The following is an 18,692-nucleotide window of genomic DNA, read 5'->3' on the forward strand; positions in this document are numbered from 1 at the left end:
AGGTTGAGGTTTGCTGGAAAGGTTGTGAAGGGTGAGTGAGTTGCCTTTCCGGAGGTGGGAAACCAGGAGACTGGATAGTTTTTTGAGGTGGAGGGTGGCATGGTGTTCTAATTTGCGGTTGGCCTTTAGGAGGATGCTCTGAACAGCCGGTATGGATGTTACACTTTCCACCTTCTAATACCATGTCACCCTCACAATGACCCCATTAAGTTTTATTTACATTCCCTCCACAAACATTCCTCCACCCTAGCCAGATTACACTCCCATATTTTATTTACTCAGGCTTGTCTGACATTTGGCATTACCCCCAAAGACCTCACACTTAAAGTTCCCATCTCTGGCTGCAACCCTTCTTTCCATCAGTCCCTATACCAGTTCCAAACTGAACAATCCATTGCCCTCACCCACCTAATCCTTCACCTACACATCAACTCAGCCAATGAACACACCCGTCAACTCCTATCCTTAATAAAAGTCCTTAATCTTTCCTCTCCCACATCCACACTGGCTGTTCAGAGCATCCTCCTGCAGGCCAACCGTAAATTAGAACAGCATGCCACCCTCCACCTCAAAAAACTATCCAATCTCCTGGTTTCCCACCTCCGGAAAGGCAACTCACTCACCCTTCACAACCTTTCCAGCAAACCTCAACCTCCTCTCATTGCACACAGACCCAGTCTCTCCCATCTACTCAATCTCCCACTTCCAGCTCCACTCCCCCCAAAACCTCAAAATTCTAATCAACACAATCTGGAACCACAACACCCTAATTCAGTAGTTAACCTTTCCTCCAAACCTCTCTCCCAATCCGAAACCTCTGTCCTATCCAAAGGCCTCACCTTCAGCCCTACTCCCAGATTCAACCAAGGCCCAAACTCTCTGCCTTTACAAATGTCTGCTTGTGTCTGTGTATGTGCGGATGGATATGTGTGTGTGTGCGCGAGTGTATACCTGTCCTTTTTCCCCCTAAGGTAAGTCTTTCCGCTCCCGGGATTGGAATGACTCCTTACCCTCTCCCTTAAAACCCACATCCTTTCGTCTTTCCCTCTCCTTCCCTCTTTCCTGATGAAGCAACCGTTGGTTGCGAAAGCTTGAATTTTTTGTGTGTGTTTGTGTTTATTTGTGTGTCTATCAACATACCAATGCTTTCGTTCGGTAGTGTGTGTGTGTGTGTGTGTGTGTGGAAGATATATTTGTGAATGTAATAAAAATGAACTGGAAGTGGGCAGGATACATAGCCAGGCGAATGGGATGTGGGTGGACCAAACAAACTAATTTCAGGATTTCAAGATACAAGAAAAGGTCAAGGTGTGGCCTAATGCAGGGTGGGCAAGTGACATTTGAAAAGATGCAGCAGCAATGCGAACGCATATGTCTCAAGGTTCTAAAGCATGGAGATGCCTGGAGACATAGGCATTTCTCCATATTTGGATGTCATATGACTGATTTATCATAAAAAAGGTATAGGTAAAAGGGAAGGAGGGAGAGAATATGTTCAACTGAATGAATTCATTTTCTGATTTTTCCCTCAATCTCTATACTTTCATTTTGTATTAAGCTGAAAAACAGCATAAGATTTGTCAGTAAACTGCAATTGTCTTAGTATAAACTTGTTTTACACCATACATTATAAGCAACAAGGGAGCATGTCAGTAATTTGATAGCATCAATAAATATTAGATAAAAATATATGCATTCAGTTGAATTACTGAAATTTAATTGTATGAAGAGACTTATTTTGCTTACCTTGCCCACTTCATGTAGAGAAGGTACGCTACCCAATGCCAGTGATGCATGATGATGCAGAAGGGAAGACTCTGAATCCATTGGTGGACCATCCGGAGATCTTGGCAATGAGGGTGGTGTAACAGCAGGCCTAGGTGGAGCAGCTGAACGACGTGACGATGTAGAACCTGAACAACCATGATACAGGTGGAGATAAAGTGACTGAAGTTTTGGCTTTTACAGTCTTGGATGTTATTTACCACCCTTATTTCCAAGAAGTACACTATCTTCTTCATGGTCATTTAAATTATACAACAGGTACATTTTACCGTGAATTATGCATATATTCACAACAGTCTGCTTGACTTTTTCTATCGAGTTTTAGTGTTTTGTTTATTATTAATCATTCAACATTTATTAAAGCTGGGCTTATAAAATCTGTAGAGTTCCAAGTAGAACAAGTGACATTCAGTAACAAGCACAGCAGCTGTAGAAACAAATGAGGAATTTAAAAATTAGTGCTGAGCTCAGAGAGTTTACAATCTTCAGAGAGCAATGCTAAGAGATATTACATTAGCCCATCAACTGCTATGATCCCCATTTGGGGATTTGTGTTTGTAACCGAAATGGTGTATTTGTAATTATGTTGGCAGCATCTGTCACTGTCTTATATTATCGACTACAATGATTCATCATCAGCTGTTCTTAATGAATGAAGTTTACTGAATTATGTGTGGGAAGAAGTAATGTTTTTCTTAGTTACACAAGTTGAATATTTTCAAAATAATGTAAGTTATATTGTTAGGTAAATAGTGCCTGTGTAATGGCATGTCCTATAATGGGTTTAGAAGATGTTTATCAATTGTTTTTTTCCAAGGGTTATTTCAGTTTCCCGAGAGGGCTCTCTGAATTTCAACTCGCATCTGAGGAGTATGGAAAGTTCTGCCTAAAACAACATTTTGTTTACTGTTTCTCTCCAGGCACAATGTGTCATTATCAAGCACTTTCTACAAGGGAAATTGAGGACATTGCAAATGACCCCAATTTCATGGCTTCTTCTGATGGTGAGGGTTAAGTGCACGATACCCCCAACATCATCAAGCTCCCTCCACATAGTGTAAATGAGATGTATCGCTGTGATGGTACAGTCTACAATACTCTGGCACATATGCTTCCAGCTGATGTTCTCGGTACCTTGGAAGAAAGGGCGGATGAAGAAAAAGTACGCCACTGCAAGAAGAAAATTAAAACTAAAATCACTTCTAACTGGACAAAGGAAGATGGAAGGTACAGTAATATCTACCCTGATCTAGTAAAAACTGAACAGCACTAATTCCATTTGGTAACAGCACTAAAAGGAAAGTTTGCAGCTGATCGTTTTAAGGAGAGTTAGATGAACAATATGAAAGTTGACTTCCAGTGAAAGTGTCCAGTACGCTACCTAGCAACAATTACATCTTGGATCCAATGATTGCATTAAAAAAGTTATTAGGTATACTGCTCCTCACTGGATACCACGTTCTTATATTAGAATGAAGAGGAAGACTTTGATATACAGTGAGTATGACAGAGTATGAGCAGCAACACATATGGAAATCAAATGCCAGATAAATCTCAATGATAACATACATCTGAATAGAATCCCACCTGATGAAAGGAATAATCTTTTCAAATTTCTTCCCTTGATAGGATATGCAGAATATGAAATGTCATGTTGTTTCTGCCAGCGTGAGCACTGATGAGCAACTGGTTTGATATTATGGACGCCATTATCTAAAACACTTCATTCATGGGAAAGCAGTGCGATTTGGATACAAGCACTGGAACATGTACTGTTCCCATCATTCAATGCCTCACAAATGAAAATTCAAAAGGATGGTGGCAAGAGCATATTGTGCTCAATCATCCACTGCTTCTGATCCAAGAAGGGCAGGAACACTATCCATACCTGAAGGCATCCCCCTCAGGTGTTCCAGTCTACAATGTGGAACCCCATATTGAATGCTTTTTATCTGGCACAAAAAACAAAAGCAAATGTAAAAGGAGAGTGGCATGCCCCTTGATTCTCATCTGGGATTTGCCTAAAATATGATGATTACATCAAGATTACTTCATTTTTTAAGTGTTACATTCTTTTTCCCAGAATTTGTGTCAGCCAAACAACCCAGGAATAAATGCTGACTGAAGAAAAACACTTCGGCAATTAGTGGTTGAAGTTCACATGAGAGATAGTACACAACAACATTGAGCAAAATCCAGATAAGAATAATATGAACAGGCTTCACATATCATCCCCCCCCCCCCCCACACACACACATACACAGAGAGAGAGAGAGAGAGAGAGAGAGAGAGAGAGAGAGATCAAAGACCAATGAGTAACATCATTCTTACCGTTATGACCTGAATATGTTTGAGCTGGACGCTGTGTATGCCCTGAAATACGTCGCTGCTCTGAATGAGAAGGATGTCTGGGTGGAGCATGTGCCAGCTTTGCTCCTGAATGGAACAGCTAAAAATAAAATTGTTAATTATATATCTCATAACATGCTGTCACTAATAATTATCTGATTAGGTTACAGGATTTGTATCAAAAATTAGTAATATAATTCAGTTACAAAGTTACAGCTAATGAGAGAGACCAATATACTATAATTATGCATTTTTTTTTTTTTTTTAGTAAAGGTGAACAGTTATTCTCACATAATAAAGATAACGGCAAATGACATCTTACTTAAATTATCAATTCATATTTCGCTGACTCTTCCACTGAGTGGTGACCTCTCTGTAATGGAATTTGAGCACACAATTTTAGTCAGTGAACAGTAAACTAAATTATCTTTATTTCCTATACCTGCAGGTACAAGCATGTGGGTACAAAAGCAGTTTTTTGAGAATAATTCTAATTTTCTGTACAAAGAGATGACAACTAAATGGCTATATACAAAGGGGACCATGAAAAGATCAATGACTTTAAAGCATGGACACACACACACACACACACACACACACACACACACACAGAGAGAGAGAGAGAGAGAGAGAGAGAGAGAGAGAGAGAGGGCCACTAGAGGAACCAAGATAATATGGCGCAGCCCACTGATAAAGTGGAGCAGTGTCTAGGAATTTGTTTTCTTTAGCATCGGAAACGACGCAGCTCCGCCAGGTTAATCTAGATGGCTAAATAAGTCAAAAGGACTGGCACAGCACGGCTGTATCAGTTCCACTGCTGCAATGAATGAATTAACACACAATACTACATTCTAACAATAAGCTGGGTCATTTTGTTTTGTCTCCCCTAGTGCAAGGACAGGCCATGAACTCAGCATGCCTGCAGATCTCTCTCTTTTGACTCCACATTTGCCCCCCCCCCCCCCCCCCCCCACACACACACCCAGCTGTCTGAGTGGGAAGGTGGGGTAGCTGCAAATGTGCCGTTTATATGGTATACCATTCACACAAGTAATGCGGAATGGCTTGCATGCGGTTTGGTTTCATATTATGCTATATTAGGAAATTCGAAAATATGAAGTTATGCACAACACATCATAAAGAGCATTATTACACTGTTACTGATTATCAGTACAAGAGTATACACCTACAAAAATAAAAGGCTGGGTTTACAAATGCATTACTCAAGTAAAATCTTTTGAGGCACATTGTTCCATGTAAAAATCTTACAATATTTAAGCTGAGATACAGAAAAGGAGGCAAAAACATATAGTCACTATAGCATGCTGTTAGGGATGGAATAAATGATTACAACTACATCTGAAAGAAACAAAATTTATTACCTAGAACCTCTGTACAGACACTGCACTGGCTACAATTCTCAACACATTATACCACAAATAAAACAAAATTTTCATTATTTTCAATTATTTTTGGTTCACTGTAGACAATAAAATTTATATTTGGTACAAAGTGCCAGGACAGGTGTAGGCAGTTTCACAGATTTTTGTCACTCAGCTTATCACATAATAGTAATTTATTTAGTTTCATTATCAAAACCCCTTCCACACACATAGGTCGAGCCAAACATGGATATTACTGTTGCAGTCAAATCAACCAAAAAATGTGATGTCTGCAATCCTGCCCAAATCTTCTAATTTTGATTCCTACTTCCCTTTTTCCTTCAGAAACTGAAAAACAGCCTGTTTTGAATCAGAAAATTGTTCCAGGCATACCCTTTGTCTTGACCAACATACTTTGCAGTAGTAAATAATGTTTCCATATTCTTCATTCAGTCCCATTAAAAATTGTTGAAACTGATGGTGATTTCAAAAAATTTAGTTTTTAGACCACCAGTTTCATGACATGCTCCATGCTCCTAAATTTAGCATAAAGTGCTTCTTGATGTACAAAACAATGAATCCCATAAAGAATGCCTGTCAATTGCTGTAATTCTTTGCATAACAGTTCTATGAACCTGTTTGTCCCTCTTATATCACTGATGCTCCAACTGAGACCAAGATTTTCCAATTCAGGCCAATGGCTTCAACTTCCTCTTTGATAGTTTCCAGCACGTCGAGCCCTCTCACTGTCTTTCACTGGCAGCAAATCAATTATGAGCACTATTTTGTAGATTGCTTTTAATGAAGTATCACTGGTACACAAAGTGCCCTATATCAAACATCATAAAGTGGCTTGCAGAGTATAGATGTAGAAGCAGATGTAGATATAGTGCAACGATGGGCCGCTAGAGTTGGTTGCTGGCTAAGTACACAACTGGCCATTAAAATTGTTACACCAAGCAGCAATGCAGATGATAAAAGGGTATTCATTGGAGAAAAATATTATACTAGAACTGACTTGTGATTACATTTTCACGCAATTTGGGTGCATAGATCCTGAGAAATTAGTACCCAGAACAACCACCTCTGGCCGTAATAACGGCCTTGATACACCTGGGCATAGAGTCAAACAGAGCTTGGATGGCGTGCACAGGTACAGCTGCCCATGCAGCTTCAACACGATACCACAGTTCATCAAGAGTAGTGACTAGCGTATTGTGACGAGACAGTTGCTTGGCCACCATTGACCAGACAGTTTCAATTGTGGAGAGATCTGGAGAATGTGCTAGCCAGGGCAGCAGTTGAACATTTTCTGTATCCATACAGGACCTGCAACATGCGGTCATGCATTATCCTGCTGAAATGTAGGATTTCGCAGGGATCGAATGAAGGGTAGAGCCATGGGTTGTAACACATCTGAAATGTAACGTCCACTGTTCAAAGTGCTGTCAGTGCGCACATGAGGTGACTGAGACATGTAACCAATGGCACCCCATACCATCACGCCGGGTGATACGCCAGTATGGTGATGACGAATACACGCTTCCAATTTGCGTTCACTGCGATGTCGCCAAACATGGATGCGATCATCATGATGCTGTAAACAGAACCTGGATTCATCCAAAAAAATGACGTTTTGCCATTCGTGCACCCAGGTTCGTCATTGAGTACACCATCGCAGGCGCTCCTGTCTGTGATGCAGCGTCAAGGGTAACCGCAGCCATGGTCTCCGAGCTGACAGTCCATGCTGCTGCAAACATTGTCGAACTGTTTGTGCAGATGGTTGTTGTCTTGCAAACGTCCCCATCTGTTGACTCAGTGATCGAGATGTGGCTGCACATCCGTTACAGCCATGTGGATAGGATGCCTGTCATCTCGACTGCTAGTGATACGAGGACGTTGGGATCCAGAACGGAGTTCTGAATTACCCTCCTGAACCCACCGATTTCATATTCTGCTAACAGTCATTGGATCTCGACCAATGCGAGCAGCAATGTCGCGATACGATAAACCGCGATTGCGATGGGCTACAATCCGACCTTTATCAAAGTCGGAAACGTGATAGTACGCATTTCTCCTCCTTACACGAGGCATCACAACAACGTTTCACCAGGCAACGCTGGTCAACTGCTGTTTGTGTATGAGAAATCGGTTGGAAACTTTCCTCACGTCTGTATGTTGTAGGTGTCGCTACCGGCGCCAACCATGTGTGAATGCTCATTTGCATATCACAGCATCTTCTTCCCGTCGGTTAAATTTCACCTCTGTAGCACAGCATCTTTGTGGTGTAGCATAACAAACAATGCAATGGGCTGTAAATACACTGGATTTCTGAAAGCAAACATGTACAAAAACAGATAGCATGAACACCATGATTTTCAAGAGTTATTCACATTTGGATCAGCTCACTGTGCAGCAGTACAATCTTTTAGGTCCACCAACTTTTTTGCTCTCACTGCCAACTAAATCTTTAAATTTCTTGTGCATTGTGTTGCAAAGCAAATTTATGGTGGCCAGTGATTATGTGAAAGCCTTTAAAGGCTTGCAATGACAGGTCACTAAACTGCCTCTTCTTTCTGAGTGTATATGTCACTGCAACAATCACTGCACTTTTAAACTTCCTACAAACAAGCAAATAGCATGGAATAAACAGCACTAGCATTTCGAAAAATACTGCACCACATGCTGGAGGAAACAGAGATGCATTTAATTGGTACATAAAATTTCCGAGTAGTTCTGTGAAGGACTGATCAAAGGTGAGACGGGTCTAAGGAAGTCGAGATGTGCCGTGCAGTGGTGGTAGGGGGGTGGGGGTGGGGGTGGGGGGGGGGGAGGGGTAGGCCAAGCACTGGTCCACCCTTGTGCAGCACTTGTGCACATGTGCAGTTCTGCAAGCTTTTGCTGCCTCTCCTCTACTGGCACCCTATCCTACAGTGACACAGGGATTTCTATGTGTAGCAGGACTGCATGTCTACTCTTTATATTAAAAACACAAGACAGGAATTTTTTCAGCTTCGTGATTTTCATTAATGAAAATGTAGCATCTGATAACAAAACTGATGGAGCATTTATACTAAAGAACAAACCATTCAATACAAATTGTAAGGATTATGGGGAACTATCTCAACTAGCACCTGCACCGTACTCATCACCAATCCTATTCAATGATCCTTATTTTGCTCATCCTGCACCTCACACCTTCTTCTACAGTCTCCTTCTTCCTCTGTTCTACCTCTCAATGACTTAGCACCTCAACCACTCACCAAGTTGCCTCACTCATCAATTATTTATAGAATACTTGATATTCTTCATTAACACCAAAGGTTTTGTGTACAACTTTCCAGTTTGTAATTAGCACACTATCCTTCAAGTCTTCAATTCCTTTTTTCATTTATTACCCTTGCACTTTTCCAGTTAATTTTCATTTATGTCACGCAACCTTACATAAAATGTCAGACATTGCTCTTCATAGTCTGAGAGGATATTAATTATGGGAATTACACTACGACTCTGCCGCCTCAATTCATCTCGAAAAATACTGTCTACAGAAATCTTGCAGTTCCCATACGTCTTGCAAATTGTGCAGCAAAGGATTCAAGTACAGCTCTAAAATACATCATCATCATCATTTAAGACTGATTATGCCTTTCAGCATTTAGTCTGGAGCATAGCCCCCTTATAAAATTCCTCCATGATCCCCTATTCAGTGCTAACATTGGTGCCTCTTCTGATGTTAAACCTATTACTTCAAAATCATTCTTAACCGAATCCAGGTACCTTCTCCTTGGTCTGCCCCGACTCCTCCTACCCTCTACTGCTGAACCCATGAGTCTCTTGGGTAACCTTGCTTCTCCCATGCGTGTAACATGACCCCACTATCTAAGCCTGTTCGCCCTGACTGCTACATCTATAGAGTTCATTCCCAGTTTTTCTTTGATTTCCTCATTGTGGACACCTCCTTCCATTGTTCCCATCTACTAGTACCTGCAATCATCCTAGCTACTTTCATATCCGTAACCTCAATCTTGTTGATAAGGTAACCTGAATCCACCCAGCTTTCGCTCCCATACAACAAAGTTGGTCGAAAGATTGAACGGTGCACAGATAACTTAGTCTTGGTACTGACTTCCTTCTTGCAGAAGAGAGTAGATCGTAGCTGAGTGCTCGCTGCATTAGCTTTGCTACACCTCGCTTCCAGTTCTTTCACTATGTTGCCATCCTGTGAGAATATGCATCCTAAGTACTTGAAACTGTCCACCTGTTCTAACTTTGTTCCTCCTATTTGGCACTCAATCCGTTTATATTTCTTTCCCACTGACATTACTTTCGTTTCGGAGATGCTAATCTTCATACCACAGTCCTTACATTTCTGATCTAGCTCTGAAATATTACTTTGCAAACTTTCAATCGAATCTGCCATTACAACTAAGTCATCCGCGTATGCAAGACTGCTTATTTTGTGTTCACATATCTTAATCTCACCCAGCCAGTCTATTGTTTTCAACATATGATCCATAAACAATATGAGCAACAGTAGAGACAGGCTGCAGCCTTGTCTTGCCCCTGAAACTACTCTGAACCATGAATTAAATTTACCGTCAACTCGAACTGCTGCCTGACTATCCATGTAAAGACCTTTAATTGCTTGCAAAAGTTTGCCTCCTATTCCATAATCTCGTAGAACAGACAATAACTACCTCCTAGGAACCCAGTCATATGCCTTTTCTAGATCTATAAAGCATAGATACAATTCCCTGTTCCACTCATAACACTTCTCCATTATTTGCCGTAAGCTAAAGATCTGGTCCTGACAACCTCTAAGAGGCCTTAAACCCACATTGATTTTCATCCGATTGGTCCTCAACTAATACTCGCACTTTCCTTTCAACAATAACTGAGAAGATTTTACCCACAACGCTGATTAAAGAGATACCTTTGTAGTTGTTACAATCTTTTCTGTTTCCATGTTTAAAGATTGGTGTGATTACTGCTTTTGTCCAGTCTGATGGAACCTGTCCCGACTCCCAGGCCATTTCAATTATCCTGTGCAGTCATTTAAGACCTGACATTCCACTGTATTTGATGAGTTCCGACTTAATTTCATCCACCCCAGCTGCTTTATTGCACTGCACTCTATTGACCACTTTCTCCACTTCCTCAAATGTGATCCTATTTCCATCATCATTCCTATCCCATTCTACCTCAAAATCTGAAACATTACTGATCGTATTTTCACCTACATTGAGCAACTCTTCAAAATATTCCCTCCATCTGCCCAAGGCATCCACAGGATTCACCAGCAGTTTTCCTGACCTGTCCAAAATACTTGTCATTTCCTTCTTACCTCCCTTTCGAAGACTGCTAATCACAATCCAGAATGGTTTTCCAGCAGCTTGACCCATAGTCTCCAACCTGTTTCCAAAGTCTTCCCAAGATTTCTTCTTGGATGCTGCAATTATATGTTTGGCTTTGTTTCTTTCTTCAACATAACTTTCTCTGTCTACCTGAGTTCTAGTATGTAGAAATTTTTGATACGCCTTCTTTTTCCTTTTACAGGCTGCCTTGACTGTGTCATTCCACCAAGCTGTTTGCTTCATCCTACTTTTACACACTACTGTTCCGAGACATCCTTTAGCCACTTGTAGTACTGTGTCCCTGTACCTTGTCCATTCCTTTTCCAATGACTGTAATTGACTACATTCAACTAACTGGTACCTTTCTGAGATCGCCATTATGTACCTATGCCTGATTTCCTTATCCTGAAGTTTCTCCACTCTTATCCTCCTACATATGGACCTGACCTCCTGCACTTTCGGCCTCACAATCCCAATTTCACTGCAGATTAAATAATGATCAGTGTCATCAAAGAATCCCCTGAATACACGTGCGTCCCTCACAGCCTTCTTCAATTCCTGATCTGTTATTATATAGTCAATGACAGATCTGGTTCCCCTGCCTTCCCAAGTATACCGGTGAATGTTCTTATGTTTAAAAAAGGAGTTTGTGATTACTAAGCCCATACTGGCACAGAAATCCAAGAGTTTTTTCCCGTTCCTGTTGGCCTCCATATCCTCTCCAAATTTACCCATAACCTTTTGATACCCTTCTGTTCGATTTCCAATCCTGGCGTTAAAATCACCCATGAGCAGAACACTGTCCTTGTCCTTTACTCTAACAACTACATCACTGAGTGCCTCATAAAAACTATCCCTCTTATCTTGAACTGTCCCTTCACAATGCGAATATACTGACACAATCCTAATTTTCTTGATAGACACTGTCAAATCTATCCACATCAGTCGTTCATTTACATACCTTATTGCAACTACGCTGGGTTCCATTTCTTTCCTGATGTAAAGCCCTACACCCCATTGTGCTATTCCTGCTTTGACTCCTGACAGGTAGACCTTGTATTCTCCCACTTCCTCTTGTTTCTCACCCCTTACCCGAATGTCACTAACAGCTAAAACGCCCAGCCCCATCTTACTTGCAACCTCTGACAGCTCTACCTTCTTCCCAGAGTAGCCCCCATTGATATTAATAGCTCCCCATCTCGTTACCATTCGTTTGCCGAGTTGTATCTTAGGAGTCCCTGGTTTGTCAGTTAGAGGTGGGACTCCGTCACCTCCAAAGGTCCGAGGCATTTTGCTCTTATTGTTGCCAGTATCATATTTAAAGTACCAGGGAAGCATGTTGCTTGTCTTACTTGCCCCGAGTCCCATTGGGTTTTACCTCTAACGGTTGAGGGATCGGTGGATTTGGTAGTCTTTGCCGTATGAGCACAAAGGTGACCACGACTCAGAATATGTCCAAGATGCCCAGCCTTATTCCAAAGTAACTGGTATCCCGACTGTCGGGACCACTTACTTGGCCACTCATACGTTGCCCGTGGTTCATGAACTAGGACATGACTACAGGAGCCCACACCATGAACCACTCTAAAATACGTATGCTATAAAAAAATTAAATTAAGATCTCCACTTCATATTTTCTCTATCTGCTTAGAAGTCATGTTTTCACAGAACATGGAACGTTTCAATGATTTGGGCATGCAACTGCAGGTACCCTGTTCCTTCACTTAACTTTTCAGCCACACACCTTTCTAATGAAACATGTCTCAATTCACTTAATAAATAACACAAAATTATACGATGGAGCCTTGTAACTGTAACTTCACAATATTTAAATAAGATATGACATTTGAAGCATTTGAGAATGAGAATCTCATCCACAAATGTACTGTATAATCATAACAAATATGTGGTATTACTTGAACCTTATCCTTCTTCATCATGTGATAGAATAACAGTTCTTGTTAATTTTACTAGCATTTCTGCTTATAACTGTGGCCTTATTCAGTAAATGGTTTAATTTTCTCTGCCTTATCTCGTTATCTCAGAACATTTAGTTGTTTCCATTTACAAAACCTTGGGTCAGTGTGTAACTTTATTGTTCACATCTTTCTATTAATCACTTGTCTGATATACTATTTAGTTAGAAATGAAAAACACAAAATTGTACATGTCCTGCAGTACTAATTTATTCCAGTAAACTGTTTTCAGCTAACAAGGTCATTGTGAGACTTAAACTGACATTGTCATTGAACAGATGCAAAACTGGTGAACAGTATTGACAAAGATTTCACACATTGGGAGGGAGGTTCCCACACAGAGTAAATGTTATCTTTGACAGTGCAGTAATAACATAATTTAAAATATCAAACACACAATAAATGTGCAAGGAACAAACAACAAAAATATTACCTCTTAAACACAGAAAAACTGCTTGTTCTTGTGGAATAGTGTGTGCTTGCATGGAAAGATTAGGTGGAAGGGAGGTGGACAAAATTAACAAAGAAGATACGATGCACATATGGTAAACCAATCTAATAGCCTTATATAACAATTTAAATTAATGAACAATAACAATAAAATAAAATTTAGACAAGACATGAATATAGAAGAACAGCCTGTAGAGGTATTGCAGATAGAAGTAATGCAGACACATATGGTAAACCAATCTAATAGCCTTATATAACAATTTAAATTAATGAACAATAACAATAAAATAAAATTTAGACAAGACATGAATATAGAAGAATAGCCTGTAGAGGTATTACAGAAGGAAGTAATGCAGAAACAGAGTAAAAGATAGAACTGATAATGGCATCAGGAAATACATATGCTAAATTAGATATCAGTGGTATAAAGAATTTCTCTTACTGCAGGGAAGATGTACATATAACAAAACAACAGAGTATGTTGACTTTATAGACAATCACAATGAAATAAATATATGTAAAAATGGAGGAATAAGCTAGAACACTCACTGTGAGGAGAACTGGAGAAAATGTACTGGGCTGTGGTTTTCCTCAAAGAATAGGAAATCTTATTATTGCGGGATTTCAGTGTTTTGTTTACATTCTGCAATACTTCTCCACAGTATGGGATAATACAATACTTTATTCGATACATAAAAATGTCTACTCAGCAAGGGCTGGCAAGGAGTACACACATACAAAGGTATTTAAATTTGCAAGCTCTCACAGCCAGTGCTTCCTTCTTCTGGCAGAAGGGTTGAAGGGGAAGCAAGAGAGGTGAAGGAAGAGGACTGGTGAGGTTTAGGAAATGGGGAGAGTATGGAAAAGTCACTCAGAACCCTGGGTCAGAGCAGACTCTCTATTCCTTCTCATCACATCCAGTAGATCAATTTCAATATTTGGTGCACAGATATTTTAGCTATGCAATAACATTACACTTCCATCTGCTGTCATCTCTAACAGTCTGAGACATCTTTTTAGGACTAATGCACACTACTCTACTTGTATACTCAATGATGTGTGCATGAGGGGTGGTTGGTTGTGTGTATGAATAGTGTGTGTTTCTCTTTTGCTGACGAAGCCTGAGGCCGTAAGCTTGACGTAAGTGTCTGTAACTTCATGTGTCCTTTTTAAGGTAAATAGCAATCTATCTCTTCCTACATTGTTGATATTTCTGCTTGGCATTTCCATTGTTTGATTTTCATACTCAGTGAGATTTAAATCAAATTCAAATCTACACATAAAAAATTTGAATTTTCTTGGGATTTGTGCAATTCAAGTAGTGTTACAAAGCACAAGAACTGCAACTGGCATCTTGACATTTCATGTTTTGCAATGAACTGAACCACCTAATTACTAGCAATAACTACCACTTCCAGTAATAAAAGTATTGGTATGCTTTCTTATATCATACACTGACTAGATGCTCTCCATTTTCCCGTACTGTGCCTTTCCCTTAATCTCCTTGTTACTTCACCGATTTTTAATGCTATCTAGAATTTCATGTTTCCTTCTTTGTCTTCTCCCTCTTCCTCTCTTTTATTTAATTTTTCTTTCAGATTTTTTTTATCATTTACACAAGTTTTTTCCTCTTCTGTTCTTCGAAGTACTTCTTCACCTTTCATTTTGTCTATTTCAGATTTAGCAATTTTCTCCACAATCACATTAAAAAACTATCCAAGTATTTTTCCTCTTTCCCTTTGGCTACCTGATTTCTGCCATACATTGTTACAATTCAGACAAAATATTTGGAATTCCTCTATCTTAATTCTACTGAAATTCCCATTGCTATGAAAAAACCTTTCACATTTTCAAAAACTCTTTTACATGTAATGTTCTACTTCTTATTTCCTAGACACAGCTTCATTATCAGTCAAGAAATTCTAAGTACTTAAAAGATTTGATCAGTAATGAAGTCTTTCTTTCCACCTTAATGCTCGCTGAATTTCATCGCTTTAGTTTCTTCTTGGTTTGTTCTTAGCTGAAATGGGCAAATCAGAAGGCAGAGATGGCCCAGTATGGTGAGCTTAGAGCACCACATAAAAGCATTATGTAACAGAAAATGAAAGGGCAAATCCAGAGCTCAGGGAGACTTGCATGCCTATGCCCAAGTGACACTACCAGTTACTGAATATACAGTATTACCCCACCTTTACATTTCTGTATTTTACGTTTACCCACCATTTAAGCATTTTTTCCCAATCCTGTACGTTCACCATGTACTGAAAACCTTGATTTTACATTTCTGAAATTTTGCATTTCCCATCATTAGCACCATGTGGCAACTCAACTTGAGAATATCAAGTAAAAGGAATCTTTTGATTCTCGTGCAGACGCTGTAACAGTGCTCTCTTTAAAATGTATAGTTTGAACTTATTTAATCAAATATTATTTTTTTTTATTGTTACCAACTTGAACATAAACAAAACAATACTAAAGGTACTGTAAATAATTGTTAGATACCTAAATTCATTTTAAGACCTATTTTAACAAAAAACAACTTTCTTCTTAGTGTGTAAACACAGTATATGTATTTCAAACGAAGCTCAGGTACAATAAATTTTAACTGAAGCTTGGTTTATGGTTTGGAGGTATCATAATATGCCACAACCTGTGCACTTACGGATAAGAGGTGTCAACTGCCAGAATGAGGAGGACAGTTGCTTCCTGCCATATGGGAAACACTGCAGCCATAGTGCACTTCTTAAATAAATTTCTGCTGGCAGGCAATGTTGTAATCGCAAAGGAAATAACCATTCTGCAGAAAAACTTTCATATAATTCCTCTCTCAGTGATGGAGAAAAAGAAGATGAAACAAGAGAAAAAGAGTGTGTATCAGTGCCCACCAGTGTTCAGGCAACTTCAGTAGTGGAGGTACTACAAAGATATTTTTCTTCCATTGAAGGGTGTGAAAATATGGTTGACACACTCTATGAATTGGAGAAACAGACAGAGGCATATCAAACAAAAAGAGCTAAACAAATATTTATAATGGTCTTCTTTTGTAGAAAACAATAGTTGTTATGACTGTGCTTTTTTAAATTGTAAATATTGAGATGTTATTAAAATTTGGATGTTTATTAAAAAGACATAACATTTATGGTATGGATAGCTCCATTATCCACATTATAAAATATAAGGAAAACACAAAAATCAACCTACAGGAAGGCTATCACACGATGTTTCATCTACATCTACATCTACATGATTACTCTGAAATTCACATTTAAGTGCTTGGCAGAGGGTTCATCGAACCACAATCATACTATCTCCCTACCATTCCACTCCCGAACAGCGCGCGGGAAAAACGAACACCTAAACCTTTCTGTTCGAGCTCTGATTTCTCTTATTTTATTTTGATGATTCTTCCTACCTATGTAGGTTGGGCTCAACAAAATATTTTTGCATTCGGAAGAGAAAGTTGGTGACTGAAATTTCGTAAATAGATCTCACCGCGAGGAAAAACGTCTTTCCTTTAATGACTTCCATCCCAACTCACGCATCATATATGCCACACTCTCTCCCCTATTACGTGATAATACAAAACGAGCTGCCCTTTTTTGCACACTTTCGATGTCCTCTGTCAATCCGACCTGGTAAGGATCCCACACCTCGCAGCAATAATTCTAACAGAGGACAAACGAGTGTAGCGTAAGCTGTCTCTTTAGTGGACTTGTTGCATCTTTTAGTGTCCTGCCAATGAAACGCAACCTTTGGCTCGCCTTCTCCACAATATTATCTATGTGGATTTCCAACTGAAGTTGTGCGTAATTTTTACACCCAGGTACTTAGTTGAATTGACAGCCTTGAGAATTGTACTATTTATCGAGTAATCGAATTCCAACAGATTTCTTTTGGAACTCACGTGGATCACCTCACACTTTTCGTTATTTAGCATCAACTGCCGCCTGCCACACCATACAGCAATCTTTTCTAAATCGTTTTGCAACTGATACTGGTCTTCGGATGACCTTACTAGACGGTAAATTACAGCATCAACTGCTAGTGCCATTCAACTTGCCAGCAGATATGCAGAATCAGAAGGCAGAGCGATATCAGTAGTTGCTTTTCACTGGATATTTGAGATAGGTACTAGGAATAAGACTTATGCACACTATTATACAAGGTGAGAACAAAGTCTTGCCATGATTATAAAAATAACAGAATAACTGTTTGACATAATAAGTTACATTTGATGCCGTTACATATGTTAGTGTTACTAGTTGTTGTGACCAACAGATGGCGCTAGTGCTCCACAACACCAACACGGTCTGTTAGGTCACATTAGTTGCTGGCGAAATGGTGTCGAAGCAGGAGAAAGTGCAATGCGTGCTTTGGTTTCATGAAACGAAATCGTCCATCAGCATTCAGTATAAATTTTGGGCTTCTTATGGACACAGCCCTTCTGATGTTAAATCAATAGAGCGATGGTACGCAAAGTTTAACGAAACAGGCAGCGTTGAAGATCATCCTCGAAGTGGCAGGCCTTGTGTGAGTGATGCAACTGTTGAGCGTGTTCAGAAATCGTTTCAACAGAGTCCGTCTAAATCAACTCATCAAGCATCACGTGAACTTCAAATACTGCAAGCAAGTGTGGTGAAGATTCTTTTAAAAGGCTTGGGTTGCATGCTTAAAAAATACAAATCGTGTAGGCCTTGCAACCAAATGATTTTCTGGCACATGCTGAATTTGCAACTGAAATTCTCAACAGGATTGATGGCGCTAATGATTACTTAAATTGCATATGCTTTACCGATAAATCAACCTTTCATGTCAGTGAAATGGTAAATAGAGTTAATGTCTGTATATGAGGTTCAGAGTCTCCACATGCTACTGTACAGTTACAGCGAGACAGCGAAAAAGTGAATGTTTGGTGCGGCCTCATGCATAACAAAGTCTTTGGACCATTTTTCTTCATGGGAAAATCCATTACCGCTAAGATTTACTTAGATGTTTTGCAACAGTTCATTGCCCCGCAGTTAGAAGAAAATCAACCACGGATACTTTTCCAGCAAGATGGAGCACTCCCCCTCCCCCAAACAACAAATATTTTAAAGATATGTGCATGTGAACTTACCCTCTGCTGACTTCCCTGAAGTTGCTGTGGACTTGCCAGAGTCTGATCTGCAGTTTCCAGCGTTGTAGGTAGGTCCAACAACCTCTGAATTTGAATTCCATCACCCGGGCCCATGTGACTTATATGATTGAAGTTTGTTGGAGCTGATATCATTTTAGAGCGCCTGTCTGTCCTATAGCAAAGACATAACATTGCCTTCGCTTAGAGTGCATAAAAACACAAATTTTAATGGTATAGAAGTCTAAAATGTTTCTTTCTCTCTCTTATCCCCTTCCTCTTA

The 18,692-nt window shown here is 39.7% G+C and overlaps 1 protein-coding gene across 1 annotated transcript in view; it reads right to left on the bottom strand.

Annotated features, from left to right (window-relative positions):
- The window catches only part of LOC126481445 (serine/threonine-protein kinase Genghis Khan), a 382,862-nt gene that overhangs the window by 22,171 nt on the left and 341,999 nt on the right, over nucleotides 1–18,692 (bottom strand). Inside the window, exons 30-32 of the mRNA XM_050105210.1 lie at nucleotides 18,413–18,584; nucleotides 4,117–4,234; nucleotides 1,747–1,913 (exon numbers count right to left, since the gene is read on the bottom strand). Coding sequence (XP_049961167.1) covers nucleotides 1,747–1,913; nucleotides 4,117–4,234; nucleotides 18,413–18,584 — 457 coding nt within the window. The remainder of the gene's footprint in view (nucleotides 1–1,746; nucleotides 1,914–4,116; nucleotides 4,235–18,412; nucleotides 18,585–18,692) is intronic.

This window comes from Schistocerca serialis, chromosome 5 (assembly GCF_023864345.2).
Source record: "Schistocerca serialis cubense isolate TAMUIC-IGC-003099 chromosome 5, iqSchSeri2.2, whole genome shotgun sequence".
NCBI classification, from domain to species: Eukaryota; Metazoa; Arthropoda; class Insecta; order Orthoptera; family Acrididae; genus Schistocerca; species Schistocerca serialis.